The 16,789-nt window shown below is 39.5% G+C and overlaps 1 protein-coding gene across 1 annotated transcript in view; it reads right to left on the bottom strand.

Annotated features, from left to right (window-relative positions):
- The window catches only part of CDK13 (cyclin dependent kinase 13), a 60,113-nt gene that overhangs the window by 19,926 nt on the left and 23,398 nt on the right, over positions 1–16,789 (bottom strand). Inside the window, exons 4-10 of the mRNA XM_077491675.1 lie at positions 13,699–13,838; positions 9,251–9,421; positions 6,230–6,419; positions 4,378–4,434; positions 1,938–2,039; positions 1,483–1,560; positions 1,110–1,226 (exon numbers count right to left, since the gene is read on the bottom strand). Coding sequence (XP_077347801.1) covers positions 1,110–1,226; positions 1,483–1,560; positions 1,938–2,039; positions 4,378–4,434; positions 6,230–6,419; positions 9,251–9,421; positions 13,699–13,838 — 855 coding nt within the window. The remainder of the gene's footprint in view (positions 1–1,109; positions 1,227–1,482; positions 1,561–1,937; positions 2,040–4,377; positions 4,435–6,229; positions 6,420–9,250; positions 9,422–13,698; positions 13,839–16,789) is intronic.

Here is a 16,789-nt window from a genome sequence, read left to right as displayed (position 1 = left end):
GTTCCTGCTTTACACATGCAGCTGTGGGGGCCTCTACAAGAAATTGCTGGCCCTCAATCCTGCTTGGTCCTACTGTTTGCACAATGCTACAAGTGTACGCCACTAGAAGCTGCTCAGCCCTTCGAAACTGCACACAAGCTCAGTGTGCTTTCACCTTCTCTAGTTGCAGTGGCTAAGCTCAGATATTGGAGCTAGAGGAGGAGAGCGTGTACAGACTGAACAGCTGCTAGGGGGTGTACACTTGTAGCATCCAGCCTGTCTTGCAAATGACAAGATGGGGGAAGATAGAAGGGTCAATAGGTTTTGGGGAATGGCCCCCACAGCTGCATATGTAAAGGAAAGCAGCAGAAGCCTTTTAAAATGAGGACTGCTGGTATGTACTATTTATGGGATCTAGATTTGCATAGATGAATTTTACTAGATTAGATGAAAGTTACTAAAGGTTAGCTTACACTTTAATAGGACAATATTGCTTAGCAGGCACAGGCCTGTTTGGTGGAGCAAGAAGCAATTTCTAACAGTTTTTCAACTCTGTACACACTTTCAGGTCTGATGGCAGTCACTGAATATCCGTCAAGCACATCATTTTTACGATCATATAGATTAAGCCTTTAAACATTAAAGTGGTTCTAAAGGCTCAATATATATATATATATTTTTTTTTACCATCATGAATTCTATGCGTGAAGGTAAAAATAACCTACTCCATTCTGTGATGTGCACAAGAGCCTCGGCTCTTCGAGGACTCTCCATCCCCATTGGCTGAAACAGCAGCAGTCTCACACTGCTGTTAATCATCACAGCCAATAAGCCAATGGGGGGGGGGGGGGGTGCTGTGTGTGTGTATGTGAACAAGCTGAGCCGTGGCTCCGGAACGAGTCTGCTTGGGAGCCCCCAGAAGAGGAGGCTTGGGCTGCTCTGTGCTAAACCATTACACAAAGCAGTTGAGTATAACGGGTTTACTTGCTTGTTGTTTTTCTTGCTTTTTTAAAGAAAGCATTTAATATCACTTTAACCTAACACATCTTTCAATAGATCTTAATATTTGTGACACAAGCTCCTAACTTATTTGTTGGTTCTGAAACCTATGGTAAAGAAAGTATTCTTACAAAGCAAACTCCTCTCTGATTTTTCGTCGATATTGCTTCTTTGGTTTCATGGTGTTGAAATATGGTAACTTTATCACATCAGGCCAAACAGCAGGGCATGGACTTCCACACATGCGGCTTAAAATGAAAATCAAATAAATGCTATAAATATAATGTGCTAATGACTGCAAATAAAGAAAGTACAGTACATAAAAACAAAGGCAGATACTTTGCATGCCGTAATTACAGACAAAACAACTGATCAATTCAATATGTACTAACGACACTATTGGGATAAGAGGCCCAATTGGCTGAACCTACAAAATGCCACTTCCCATATGGTTATGGCACAATGGCAAAATAAAAATAAAAAATAGCCAAAAACAGAACTCACCTTATTAATTCAAGTTGTGCAAGTTCTTGATTAGCTTGGAAGATCGGTTTCTTTGTAAACAACTCGCCAAGAATACACCTAAGACATTAAAACAAGGAGTCAAAGGACCGTATTTACTATATGCAATTTTTTATTTGCACATTATATTGCGCATTATAAAACACTGTCTTACACAAGGGTCACATTTCACAGAAACAGTAAATAACAGTTTTAAAATGAAATGCTAGCAAACAATGAGATCATAGCAAAGTATCACAGAACATACTACAAGGTTATTTTACTGCTGGGGAAAATCATGTCCACTGTCAGCAAATATCACAATATAAACATATGTAATCATTAACTGGAAATACTTAAATAGTATATGAAGGTTACAGAATAAAAGGGAGCTGTGAATAACAATTTAGTATGCACATACTAAATATAGTATAGTGGTCCACATTTATATTACTCACCCACAGCTCCAGACGTCAATAGCTGGAGTGTACCGTTCCTCCCCAAGCAGCAACTCAGGAGGACGATACCACAATGTAATAACTTTATTGGTGTAAGGCCGACTAAAACAATAAAAAAATAAAAAAAACTTCTTTAAAAAAAATGTTACATATAAAAGGCATACAGAAAGGTACAAAAATCTAGAGCTATATACCACTTGCCAACTGCCTGCCGTTGTTTGACGACAGCAGAATGGAACTCCTGCACAAATCACCGTAGCTGCGAGTATAGGGGGCGCGCCTGCCGCGTCCCTAAGGAGCCGAGGCGTGATGTCTGCCGGGCACCTGCGAGAACAGGGATTTGTGCTTGTTAACACACAAATCTATGTTCTGTCAGGGGTGAGGAGACTGATCTGTTGTTCCTAGTATATAGGAACAAAGACTGGTCTCCCAAAGTCAGTCCCATGCCCCCACAGTTAGAATACACTGAGGGAACACATTTAACCCCTTTAGCACCCCCTAGTGTTAACGGCTCAAACTGATGAAGAAATTGTGTTTTTTTTTGTTTTGTTTTATTATCGCTCTACTTTTATTTATATTGCAAAAAGTAAAAACTGCAGAGGTGATCAAATACCTCCAAAAGAAAGCTCTATTTGTGGGGGGTACATAAATTTTGTTTGGGTACAATGTTGCACGACCGCGCAATTGTCAGTTAAAGCGACGCAGTGCCATATCGCAAAAAAAAAAATGGCTTAGTCAGGAAAGGGGCATATCCTTCCGGATAAAGGATATGGAACATCAGGATATGGAACATCAGTTCCATATCCATGGAAATCGACTGATCCAGAATATAAATGCCATTCAGTACAGACATTTGACAAAATACCGCTGGATACTCGGTTGTGCTCTGTGCTTTTCTCAAATGTAATGCACTATATGCCACTGTAAACCAAGAGGACAGAATAGTTATAGAATGTATATACACCCACCGTATATTGTGTAGTGCACTTTATATCTTAGAGGAGGGCTCGATAAAACCTGGGCGCCAGGTCGCATTTGCGACTAGAATTAGCGACCTGGCGCAGCATAGCTGGGGGTATCCTGTCTCCGTGGACCCCCCTGGCGTGATCGCGTCGGGCCGCGCTGCCGATTGAACCCCCAGCTTTGAGGCCTTCTGCGATCCTATGGTTCCTGCTGGAATCTGGCGCCCTCTTGTGGTGGCCGTTGGAATGACAACCAGCAATGCTAATGGAGCTTCCCCTGCCTGCCAGCCTATCTCCTTCCCTTTACTTAGAACCCCTAAACATTATAAAATATAAATATATATATATATATATATATATATATAATTTTTTTTTTATTCTAACACCCTAGAGAATAAAATGGTGGTCATTGCAATACTGTCTGTCACACCGTATTTGCACTGCGGACTTACAAGCGCACTTTTTTGGGGAAAAATAATTTATTTAATAAAATAAAAAAAGACAACAGTAAAGTTAGTCCAATTTTTTTTATATTGTGAAAGAAAATGTTACGCAGAGTAAATCGATACCCAACATGTCATGCTTCAAAATTAAGCCCGATTATGGAATGGCGACAAACTTTTACCCTATAAAATCTCCATAGGCGACGTTTAAAAAATTCTACAGGTTGCACATTTTAAGTTACAGAGGAGGTCTAGGGCTAGAATTATTGCTCTTACTCTACCGATCGCAGCGATACCTCATATGTGTGGTTTGAACACTGCTTTTATATGCGTTCGCTTCTGCACGCAAGCTTGGTGGGACAGGGGGCGTTTAAAAAATGTTCTTCTTTCTTATTTTAACTTAAAAATTTTATTTTTTTCACTGTTCTTTTAAAAAAAAAAAAAAAAAAAAAAAAAAAAAGTGTGTCACTTTTATTCCTATTACAAGGAATGTAAAAATCCCTTCTAATAGAAAAAAGCATGACAGGTCCTCTTATATATGAGATCTGGGGTCAGAGAGACCTCATATCTCATATTTACACTAAAATGCAATTTAAAAAAAAATTGTCATTTGAAAAAAATAAAATAAAATGTCCCTCTAGGAGCTATGGGCAATGACTTGGAGACAGGTGGGGGGCTGGGGGCTATCTTCCCCTCACTCGTCTCCATGTCAGGCCAGGGACAGGTCCAGATCTGGCTCCTAACTTTTTTAGCTGGCTCCTAGATTCCAAGCAAATTTGTCAACCCCGGTCTTAGAGATTACTAAAAGTACACTAAATAGACACACAAGTATGTTACTAACTTTGTATGTACAATATAAAAACTTTACTACTTATATTTTTTTTATGTTCATGTTTCATGTCTCAAGTTAGTAAAGTTCCCACAGAGTGTGTACGAGACAGCTGGCACTTTAGTTATCATTGTATTATATTTTGTTATTTTTACAATAAATGACAACAGCCCTCAGTGAGTTCAAGTTGGTGAACAAGATCTTACCTTTCTTCTGAACTGTACAATCTTGCTAGTCCAAAATCTGCAAGTTTGATCTGCCCCCTTGTGGAAACAAATATAAAGAATGAAGCAATACACTACAACAGTATACCAATCACAACACACCGCAAACGAAGAAAGCATTTTTACAGATTATAAAAATGCAGCTTCTTTTATTTAAAATCAATGTATAGGTGTCAGGCCACAATGCATTTTAATCTGCATCTTTACATGGTATCAAAAGGAATAAATCACTGAAGTACTTCACAGGTTAAATGAGGACTATACTGACAAATCAAACACACAAATACATTTGTAATCTATTACAAATACTCAGGACTCCCTAAAAAAAGGGACCAGCAAATTGTTTAGCAAGGCAATAATTTGAAACTATAACAAACTTATTAACACAACATATTCTACAGTTGTACTTAACCAAATCTCACTGAACAAATTGCTATAAACAGCTAAGGTCCCTGATATTTTATAAAAGTGCACTTTTTTTCTGTATGCCTAATAATTGTGGCTGGCTTCCAATGTACATGCACCACATCCCCTACTTCATGAACTCAAAATCTCAAATGGGTTCAATATACATTGGGGTTGATTTACTATAACAACTGGAGAGTGCAAAATCTGGTGCAGCTCTGCATAGAAACCAATCAGCTTCCAGGTTTTATCAACACTTAACTGAACAAACTGAAGTTAGAAGCCGATTGGCTGCCATGTACATCTCTGCCAGATTTTGCACTTACCAACTTTAGTAAATCAACCCCATTATATATTACTAAAAATCTTTCATTAGGCCAAGGAGGCCTAACCGAGCCTCCGTTTTTACAATGCACCTTTCCACTGAATACAGTAGTTACCACAGCCATAAAGACATTATATTTATCAGTAAGATATCATTTTAGTCTTACATGCAGATTGTAGTGATGGGACCCAAGTAAATTTGACGTGTTTCTCAAGTCAGATGACCTGCTGCAACAGTGAAGAAGGCTAACTGACAAATTGTGAAATACTCAACGGATCCAATTTCCCCTATACCTCCAAGAGAATGCACAATAGGAGATAAAAACAGGGGAGTCTAGTCTACCATCAGCACCCTAAACAGATGAGTGGGTTCAATATGTAGAACCTTGAGTGCAACACCCCAACGCCTACCGACTAGGAGAACAGTGCTCTCCTGTTCTATATAGGATAAATAGCCCAGGCACAGGAAATGTGGTCAAAATTGTTGGCAAGATGAATGCAGTATGTTACCAAAATATACAAAAAATGATCCAAAACACAAGGCCAAGTCAACCTGTCATTAGCTACAGCAGAATAAAGTGAAGGTTCTAGAGTGGCCATCTCAGTCTCCTGACCTCAAATATTATTGAGCCACTCTGGGGAGTTTTCAAACAGTTCATGCAACACAGCCCAGGAATTTACAGGGACTGGATGGAGGCTTTTTGCCAAGAGGAATGGGCAGCTTTACCATCTGAGAAGATAAAGAGCCTCATCCGCAAATACCACAAAAGACTTCAAGCTGTCATTGATGTTAAAGGGGGGCAATACACGGTATTAAGCACTGGGGTAAACTTTTGATCAGGGTCATTTGGGTAGTTGATTAATAATAAATGGCTTCAGCCAAACACTAACCATGAGTGAAAGAAACATTTTTGTGTTATCATTCACATTCTCTAAAAAATAGCCAAGAAATCATAAAATTCTGCCAGGGTATGTAAACTTATGAGAACAACTGTGTATATTCTATATATTTCTCAAATAGCTACTGTCCCTCGCTTACTATACAGAATACAAAATGTTCCCTTAAGATATTATATATAATATATAAATCACAAACAATACATACCTGTTATTTAGTAGAATATTTGAGCATTTAATATCCCTGTGCAAAAAGTTCTTTTTATGACAGTAGTCCAAACCTTCCATAAGTTGCTTCATAAAAGACTTTATGTGAAGTTCATTGAAGTGCACTAATCCTGATTCCAGCAGACCCATCAAGTCGTGATCCATATATTCAAACACCAAATAAAAAGCTCCTGCAAGCAGAAAACTGTATGAAAATCATTTTCTTATTACACTAAGAAGGCCATTTATAAAACTCAAGTGAAACCTGGCATTTACTTTCTGCCATGACTCAAGAAACTATTCTCACTAAGGTTTTTGCCAGAGGGAGAGCACTTGAAACGTGTACTGAGAGAATTACTGCGGCTGCTATTGCTCATCTTCTCAGAAAAATAGAAGTTATATACTGACCATAAAATCAGTTTCTTGGGATTCCAGTTAAAGTTTTGTAACAAATGGACTTAAAGAGGGATTCCACCTACAAAAAAATATTAAAAGCCAGCAGCTATAAATACTACAGCTGCGGACTTTTAATAAATGGACACTCACCTGTCCCGGGTTCCAGCGATGCCGGCAGCCGAGGCCGATCGATCGCTCGGCTCTCGGCTGCTGCCGCCACCATTCTAGGTGAGGGAATCAGGAAGTGAAGCGAATCGGCTTCACTTCCCGGTTCCCTACTGCGCATGCGCGAGTCGCGCAGCGCAATAGGAATTGTCCGCGCTGTCTCTGGGACCCGTGTGTGTCCCAGCAGACAGCGCGGCAGGACAGGAAGAGGCATAGACTCCCACGGGAGTCTATGCCCGGAAGTGGGTGTAAATACCTGTCTTTGACAGGTATCTCCACCCCCCTCCCCCCTGAAAGGTGCCAATTGTGACACCGGAGGGGGGGAGGGTTCCGATCAGCGGAAGTTCCACTTTAGGGTGGAACCCCGCTTTAATGAAATCCAATGAAAGGATTTTTAATGTGGAGTACAAAATTCCCTTTTTTCTTCTTGTCCATTGAGGGACAAAGCAAGTCTTTCACCTCTGGAATGTCCAAATCTGTCCTTTTAAGGGTTAAGCACACAGCAAACAAACGCCAACTGGCCCAAGAAAATGCAGCTCAAGGCTGGCTGAAGGACCTTATGCCTGAAGTCGGCATCAAAAGAAGTCCATGTATCTCCATGAAAAACACCTGTAAAAGAAAATGCGGCTAAACGTGAGTTGCCGCGTTTACAGGCATTTGGCCTTTCAAATGCCTTCAAACATCCGTTCTGAATGCATTTATTTGCTTTCCAAAAAATGCTTCTAAACTCAACTGCCTAGTAACGACCCTGTTTGCATGTACTGATAAAATAACACAGTAGAGTTCAGGGGTAGGGAAGCTGAAAAAGAAAAACCCAACTGCTCCTAAATGTCCGTTTACCAGAATGTGTAAGGCTAGGTTCACACTATTGCGGGTGGTTGCGGTAGTCGCACCTGTTCCCGCACCCACCCGCAGGTGGTCTTAGGGGCTTTAAAGATCCTAGATTGAGAATAGTACTGATGGAAGCATTGGGATGAACTTATAACATACTGCAACAATTTGGAAGTAATGGCAGAAGACTGACTCCTCAGTGGTAAGCTCATATGATAAAGAGGCCACCCAGACAGCTTGTGGCTCTTAGAAATTCAGAATTCAAAATCTGATCTCAGTACTTTAACTTCACAAGCTGCATTGCTTGTTCTGGGTCAATGATTTAGAAACTGCAAATCTGCATTAAAACCAAATCAGGTTCCAAGTTCAGTTTCCAAACCTTCAATTAAACAAACTGAAGTTAAAAGCCGAATGGCTACAATCACCAGTGTTCGTAAATCTACCTCAGCGTCTTGTTTCTGCCAGCACAGAGTGAGGCAGCAGAACTGCAGTATTGTTATATATATGCATATCTCTCTTTTTTGCTCTTCAGCCCACTGTGCCTGCAATGCTGACACAAACAGTGGCCATTCTAATCATTTCCACACAAAAACACGGCTATGGATTTGTTTATGCTGCCAGATTCATGTAAACTGGATCCTGCCAGTAAAGAACAAGGCAGACAGTTGCTTTATGCCAGTCTTCTCCTCTCACCTACTTCGCTCTCAATCTTTTGCCCTCTAAGCTATCTTTACAGGAATAGTGTTGTGCCCGGCTGCTCAATGTGTCTGCCATACAGGAGAAGGTAAACAGGGAGTAGCAATGGTGTTCTGTGCCTTTCAGAGCACCATCAAGGAAATTAATAGCCTTCACCATGTTAGGACCTTTCATTTAATATTTTACAGTTTAAAGGAAAGTTATTTTTGCTTTATAACGTGAGGTCAGAGATCGAGCTTTAGCTCCGCTAATTCTGTTATCCAGAGCTAATGGGTTTTAATTTAAGTAACTTGCATTAAAATCTAATAAAGTCGAATAAAAAAAAAAAAAAAAAAAAACAATAAAATGGGCGGCACAGTGGTGTAGTGGGTAGCACTTTTGCCTAGCAGTGCTAAAAAGGGTCACTGGTTCGAATCCCAACCACGGCACTACCTGCCTGCAGTTTGCATATTCTCCCTATGCCTATGTGGGTTTCCTCCTGGTACTCCGGTTTCCTCCCACACTCCGAAGACATGCTATGCTGGTAGGTTAATTGGCTTGTCTAAATTGGCCCTGATATATGAATGTGAGTTAGGGACATTAGATTATAAGCTCCTTGAGTGTAGGGACTGATGTGAATGTACAATGTATATTTAAAGCGCTGCGTAAACTGACAGCGCTATATAAACACCTTAAATAATAATAAAATTTGCTTGCCCGGTAACTAATCATTAGCAATTTGTGAAACAACCAACACCTGAAAAATGAATCACCTCAAACTATTCAGGTTGTATTGACTTTTTTTTTTTTTACTGGTGTTTATCTGTGAAATTTGTCAAAGTAAGATCAAAATAAATACAAATAAAAAAAATTAAAGGAATGCCCATGAATTTGTATATAAATAATAAATGTATATAAATAAACAGCATATACAAATATAAACAAACAGCATTACCTTTATCTTTCTTAAAGTCTACGGCATCTTCTTTGTCTGTGACTATTTCCTTCATGTTAATAATGCTCTGGTGGTTGAGTTGACGAAGGATCTTAATTTCTCTGATAGCTGTGATGGGGAAACCTTCCTTCTCATTGTCCAAGCGCACTTTCTTCAAAGCCACCATTTCTCCTTTTGTTTTTTTTATTATGACAAAGCAGGAGGAAACAGTTACTATAAGTTATACAATAAGCAGATTGCATCACTTCAGCCCTTTTTAGCCCTGCCTAAACAACTCTTTGCCTTTAAGGCTAAAGCTCGCACACACGGGCCTAATATTGGACGGCATTGGCCGCTTGAATAGAAACCGGCTGACATTTGGTCCGTGGGTCCGGCTCCTATAGAAGGGCCATTACCGAAAAAGGTCTGCTGATTGGCATCCGATCAGCCCTCTCAGCCAATGTGTTCTAGCGGGGGTGCTGCCTCCTGTCAGAACACAATAGCTTAGCAGGGAGATTGCTGTACTAACATTGGATTGTTAGTACAGGATCTCCTCCCAAGCTCTTCAGTTTTAGTCTGTTAGTCTAAAACTGGTTAGTCTATACTAAGTTTTAGTCTGCCTAAAAATAATAAAATGCGCATACCGTTTATTTTCAGGAAAAAAAATGTGCCATTTGGGGGTGGAGTCATCCAATTAGCACCATGTTACATCCAGACAATGGGTTTAACATGGTCCTAAAGTGACTTTCAGACACTGGGAAATTAAAAAATTCTTAGTTTATATTTTTTTCCAGGAGGAAACCACAACTTTGACTTGCTTCTGAAATAAATCAATCATCAACACATATTACACATTTTCAGTTCAGTTAATGAAAGTTGCACATGAAAAAGGAAATGTGACATGGATACTGGAGGCCGTCATAACAGACTTAAATTTCTCATAATGCTACTTCCCAGGCAGTCATGATGGGCCCATAACAGTTATTTTTTTGTAAAGAAAACTCAAGGCATATTTTTTGTCACCTTTATAAGCAGTACTTACCTCACCTGAGGTATATCCTACAGCCAAGATCATGATCTGTCTTTATTTTTAATTACACCACATAGGTGTACTTCTGCTAGATAATATATATACACTCTCATTTTTAAATTTTAGAGTGCATCAAGTACAAATTTAATCTCTGCTGGTATTTAGAAAACTTTTTTTTTTTTTTTTTTTGCATCACATCCTCAACAATGAGAAGCTAACCATTGATGGATATTCATATTTTGAAGATGTAAACATTATCTGCACTACATGGGTGTTTATTTCAACACAATAACTTAAAGCAGACCCATAGTTAAAAAGGAACTCTAGAAGCTGTTCTGTATCCCCCCCCCCCCCAAAAAAAAGTAGCCAGAGGGCAAAGGATTAGTCATCGGTGTTGCCTGTGTTGCTTTTGCAGCTGACCCTTCCCTATTCTTAGCACAGATAGTTCTGCACTGTATGTGTGAAGATGGCCATCTTGATAGAGGCAGAACTTTGATTCCTCACGTCAAAGCCTCCAGAAAGCAAAACAATGAGCAGAAGTCAATTTACAAATTCTCCTGAGACTATCAGAGGCCACAGTGCCTTAGGCCCCTTTCACATGTGCTGTTCGATTAAGTCCGCCTGTCAGTTTTTCAGGGAGTCCTGATCGGACCTTCCAGTCTGTTCTATTGAGCGGCAGATGTAACCTGCTAACACCTGCTGCCATCAATCCCCCAAAAACAGATGAATGGTAGTCCTATTCCCCATCCGTCCAGCAGATCAAATTGGATGGAAACACACAGGCCATTTCCATTCGGTTGCCCCATAGAGGAGAGCGGGACTGTGCCCATGTGCACTCTGCATAGCAGAGCGGACACGGACCTGTCGTGCGTCGTCTTTGGGGGGGGGGGGGGGATCAGCAGAGAGATCCCCCACTGAGCAAGCAAATTCCGCTTAGCGGAGGCGCCGTGTGAAAGGGGCCTTAACCCACACATATACAGCTACGAGGCTGATGGCGCAGAAGTGCCTAGGCACCCTTGCATATCAGAAATTGCACCAATGTTTTTAAAAATTAAAATTTTTCACTGTAGTGCTTAGACACTATTAACATTTCTAAAACTTCCTTTTTACATATCAAACCTTTGCTTTTTCAGTTCTAGTTGACTTTAACATCTAGAGCTGGCTATTAGGGTTTTATCATAGCCATTTAATTTGACCATTAGATGCAGCCGAGCTTTTTCTTCTAGCATCACAAATGCCAATCATGACTGACATCAGCACAGTATCTTTCAGCCACTCCTAATTATTGGATTACGGTGATGGTGTCATCATGGCACCTTCGTCTGGCAGCAGGAAAAGCTGCTTAGTGATAGAAACAGATGAAAATGACTAGGGAAAGCGGCAACTACACAATGCCTTCTGTCATTCACAACTGACTAGCCTCGTTTGAAGACTGCTAGCCATACACCAATTGACAAATCGTTCAAACCGGTTTTCAAAAAATGAACACTCGGGCACTAGAGCAAACAATATTGCCATTGTGCAATGACCGAATTTCAAACGATAAATTGTTCAATGGACATAAATGAATCAGTTTCAGGTTTGTTTTTTGCTTCTCAATTACATATGCGCAGTGCGAACAGTTCATTTTTTTTTATGGTTGACAAACACATTAACCTTTCAATTTATCATCCATTCAACAGAAGTTTTCCAAATTTTTCCCAAGTTTTTTTGGCATAGGAAAAAGAGTGGAGAGACATATTGGTAGAGTGGAATTTGAGTACAGCCCTGTAGAGGTGAACCGCGTGTGACCTGATTGTTTGCAGGTCTATACCCGGAGGTGAGAGCAAAAGTGTATTGGGGGTGGGAGTGACTGCACATATTTGAGAAAGAAACTGAATGGGGGATTTGAGAGTCACGTTATAAAGATGAATAATACTAGAAATTGAGAGACTCACGTTTATTATATCTGGACTTTTTTTTTTTGCACAGTTTTTCAATTAAGTGATTTTGATGCTTTTATGTAATTTATGTAATTAGTGTTTTGCAGTTCATCATATGATGCATCATGATGATTACTTTGAGTAATTCTTTGGGGTAGGCACAACAAAAACTTTTGGGGAGGGAGAGAGGGGGAGAGATTGAGGGGAATAGAGGCAACGCAGGACTGTATTCACATTTGTCTAGACGTTTTATCATTCTATGCATTAAGGTCCCACTGAAGAGGAATACCAATATATACCACTGAATTGAGGATACTATGGAGAGAGGGTGAAGAGCGACAGCGTAGACAAACCGCACTCCCACCCAGATATTAGGTTTAATTGAATGACAAGGCTACTCTCGGGTCGACTATCCAGCCTTCATCTACTCTTACTTGAAAACTTACTTGAAAACTAGACTCCAGCCCCTTGAATTGTTAGTCTCCCCCAGTCGCGGCTGGAGATCCCTTTATGCCCTGTGTCTTGTGTTTGTCGGGATTCGGATACCTTCCTGATGCAGTGGCCTAGTCCTCGAAACTAGATTGATCCACTATCCCACTGTGATCTTCCCCGTTTGGGGAGTATGATCTTGGTGATACACATGGACTGTCACTCAGGTTTTAATTTACCGTTGATATCTTTGTTATGCGTTATGTATCAATAAAATGTTGTACCATTTTATACAATTACTCATATATTTGAATTTATCCTCATTGTACTGTACAGAGATAGCCCATTTGCCAATAATTTTTTTCTTGGCAAACCCTGGCTGGGGACCAGACTCCCAACCCCTTTATTTCTAAATAAAAAAATAATAATTTCTCAATTCTTTGGATGATGTTACAACCTGTGTTTGATCTCATGTATTCATTAATACTGACTGTGGAGGCTACCAACAATTTTCCAACGGGAGGCATAGGCTGTTGTCAATCAAGTCCTGTGAGGAGGGTGTGGTGCCGAACACAGAGCCCAGCTCAAGAGCACACCCGTACGAGTCCCGTCTTGCAAATGGGGGCATTTCCAGAAGAGGAGGTATGGAGAACCCTGGAAGGGGAGGTAAGGAGCCACTCTGTGCGATACCACTGCACAGAGCAAGTAATTGTAACATCTTTTCGATTGGGGGGGGGGGGGGGGGAGGGTAGCAGTGTAAGGGTTAAAAAACGTAGTACATTTATATTTGTATTTTGACCAAAGAGGTGGGGGGGGGGGGGTTCATTTTATATTATTGCCACTATCATGGCAATTGAAAATGATAAAAATGCTTTAAAAAATGAGCCTCTGCCAAAATCTACCTCAATATTATATTGCTTGCTTATCAGCTACAAAGTGTACAAAAGAATATGGTGCTACTACTAGAGCAAATCCATCCCTCACTTCACTTTTGTTGAATGCAAATAATTTGAAATGATTATTTTAATATACACAAGTCTCAAGAGTAGTCTAAAGTGTTGCAGATATAGAACAGTAGGCAGTCATACCAGTGTCTTTATCTCTGGCTTTGTACACTTGTCCATAGGTGCCTTCTCCAATGATCCCAATGATGTCAAACTTGTCCACACATCGCTTTCCCCAGTCAATGTCTTTCTCAGGTATTTCACCACAGCGTGGCCCGCAGATCCTTTAAACCATAAATAGAAAGCAAGTCACTATTTATATTAATGAGACCCTGTATACAACAATAATTTCAACAAAAGTCTTCATATTAGTTTAAACATGCATTTAACATATTTTATGCATGGCATTTACCTGTAAAAGCCTCCCTTTGAGCACAGGCATGAAAAATTTCGAAGTGACAGCGGCTGCGGGGGTGGGAGTTGAAGAAACCATGCATGCTGTCATGTGGGAGAATTTGCGTCATGTTACATCCTAAATACAGGTGTAAAGCCACATATAGATTGTTCCAATCTTGTCCGGTTCAGCAGGGACCAGCCGAGATTCAAACCATGTATGGGCAGGCTGATAGCGCCCAAGCTGATCAAAATCGATCAACTTGGGTACAACCAGCCTGTCGGATTTTACATGCAGTTATTGCTAGCAGCTATTGGATGGGGGAAGCAAGCAAGCATTTTTTTTCTGTCTATGGCCAGCTTAACATGTAACATGGTGCAGAAGGTGCATTTAGCCTTAAAAACCTTTTAATACTACAGGACTGAAGAGGACTCCATTAACCTCTTCAAATATGTGGCCCTACTGGGCTGAGCTTTTTTATTGCAGGGCCACATATTTGTGCATCTCCCTTTGTGCTGGAAGCAGTGCATGGCGCGCTACCAGCACCAAGACCGGGGTCTCACCGAGAGCCCCGTTCTAACGGTTGGGACTGGAATGTCCAATTCCGGGTCACCTGACCGCTGCAATAGCCTCCGATATTATATATAAAAAGGGGGTTAGTGCTAAGGTCAGGGTTCTTTTTTGGGCAGCATATTTTTTTTAATTAGTATCAGTTTCAGTGTGTTATAGGTAGGATAGAATTTTTTTTTAAATCAAACAAAAAGCAAAATGCACATTTTTTTCTGGGCTGTACTACGGGTACATACATCAACATGCAACAAGCATATGTGGTATTGCTGCATTCATCAGGAAATTTTATTTTGGGTTGTTCTTTGGTGGTAGGTTATGATAGTAGCAAGAAATATACAATTATATTTAAAACATTTTTTTTTTACTATTTTGGGACAGTTTTCCTTAGATTATAAAAAAGAAAATTCAGGAGATATCCATTAACAACTAAATGAAAGCCTAATTTGTCCTGAAAAAAAAAAAAATATGCATCTAGATGTACAAAGTAGTTGTGTTGATATGTAGTTTTACTAACCCATATCAAAGTTGCAAAATTGGGCTTGGGCTTTAACATTTGTTTTACCCTTAGGCGTGAAGGGGTTAAAAGCAACATGAATACTTTTCAATGTATTTTGAAACATATATGTTTAGAATATCAGTTTGATCGAAAGCTTATCCATATGTATTAATAGTTTTAAAACTATGCTTCCATGTGTAGTTAGAGATTCATTTACACAAGGCAGCCATATTTACTGACTACAGACAAAAGCTCTGGTTTCTGTTTTGCACTGCTACAAAGTGAAGGTAAATACAATGCACTAGCTGTGTGGATGATAGTTTATCTTAACAGTAAAAGAAAAGTGAAATAAAGAGTTACTTCTTGAGGCCAATATAAGGGTTTAACACCATCTTATGAAAACAATTACAAGTTCCTGAATCTAAGCAACATACAACACAAGCTCAGGGGAATACATAAGGAACAAAGGGGGGGGGGAAGTATAACAGATTTAGTTATTATAAACAGATTTTTTTTTTTACTTTACATTTTTAAACTAGTGGTAAAATCTTTAATTTCTTGAAATAAAATCAGTTTTTTATGCATTATCTATAGTTTTATCATTACATTACAAAAAAAAAAAACAAAAAAAAAACAAAAAAAAAACAAAAAAAAAAAAGGGGAAACGGGTCAGGATAGGGAGTACACATTGTACAATTTTCAGCATAAGCCAGAGCATACACGATTCATTTTCCTTCATTCAATCCGCAGGTTGAAAGAAAAAAAAAAATGACGCAGAGCTTTTGTATTCTGACAGCGGGGAGTGACAGTGTGTGATGTGGACAAGGAGGACACTGCAACCTAGAAGAGAGAAAACTCAGGACCCACAGATTTGGGTCATTTAGATCAGGCTTATTGTTGCAGCAATTAGCTAGAGGACAGTAGGGGTCCCTAGCAGGATTTTAATGTTCATTTTGGCAAAGAATGTATGCATAAAAGGTCCACCTGCTGCCTGGAAATATTCATATGCAATATATTACCTGACTAAAGAAAAATACATCTTAGTTTTTAAGCATAAACATAAAATTATTATTATTATTATATATATATATATATATATATATATATATATATATATATATATACACACATACATACATATACATACACACAGTATAATTATATATATAAAAATACACTATACACTGAGCTGATTAAAAACGTTTCTAGCTTTCATTTTCAATGAGCTGAAATAAGAAGCTGGTTACTATGCAGAGCTGCTCCAAATTCTCTGCTCCTCGTAGTGAGCACATAGAGGCAGATTTACTAAAACTGGTGCACTCAGAATCCGGTGCAACTATGCATTGTAGCCAATAAGCTGTTCAATAAAGCTTTGGCAATAAAACCTGGAAGCTGATCGGTTTCTATGCACTTTACAGATTTAGTAAATAATGCCCATAGTAACCACAAAAGTTACTTTTTACAACCACTTGCATTTTGCATGCTAGTGGTACCATGCTTCCATTATTGTATTAGGCCTGGTTGCGATCGATGCGTTTCCCCAATGCGTGTTTCCACAGGCATTTTTGATGTGTTTTTTGTATGTTTTTAGCAGGTATCTGGTCTTGCAGGAAGAAACTAGCAAAAACACAGAAGAAATGCATAAAAAAATGCAAGCACTGCATTTTTTATGCATTTCTGCTGCGTTTCCATTAAAGTCTACGGAACCAAAAATGCAACCTGCTGCAGGAAAAGAAAAGTCCCTGACACTTAGCAAAAAAACACCAGTGGAAAAA

This window comes from Lithobates pipiens, unplaced genomic scaffold (assembly GCF_037356315.1).
Source record: "Lithobates pipiens isolate NorthernLeopardFrog02 unplaced genomic scaffold, aLitPip1_a1.2 Scaffold_19, whole genome shotgun sequence".
In the NCBI taxonomy this organism is placed as follows: Eukaryota; Metazoa; Chordata; class Amphibia; order Anura; family Ranidae; genus Lithobates; species Lithobates pipiens.
This window is presented reverse-complemented; position numbering and strand designations above follow the sequence as displayed.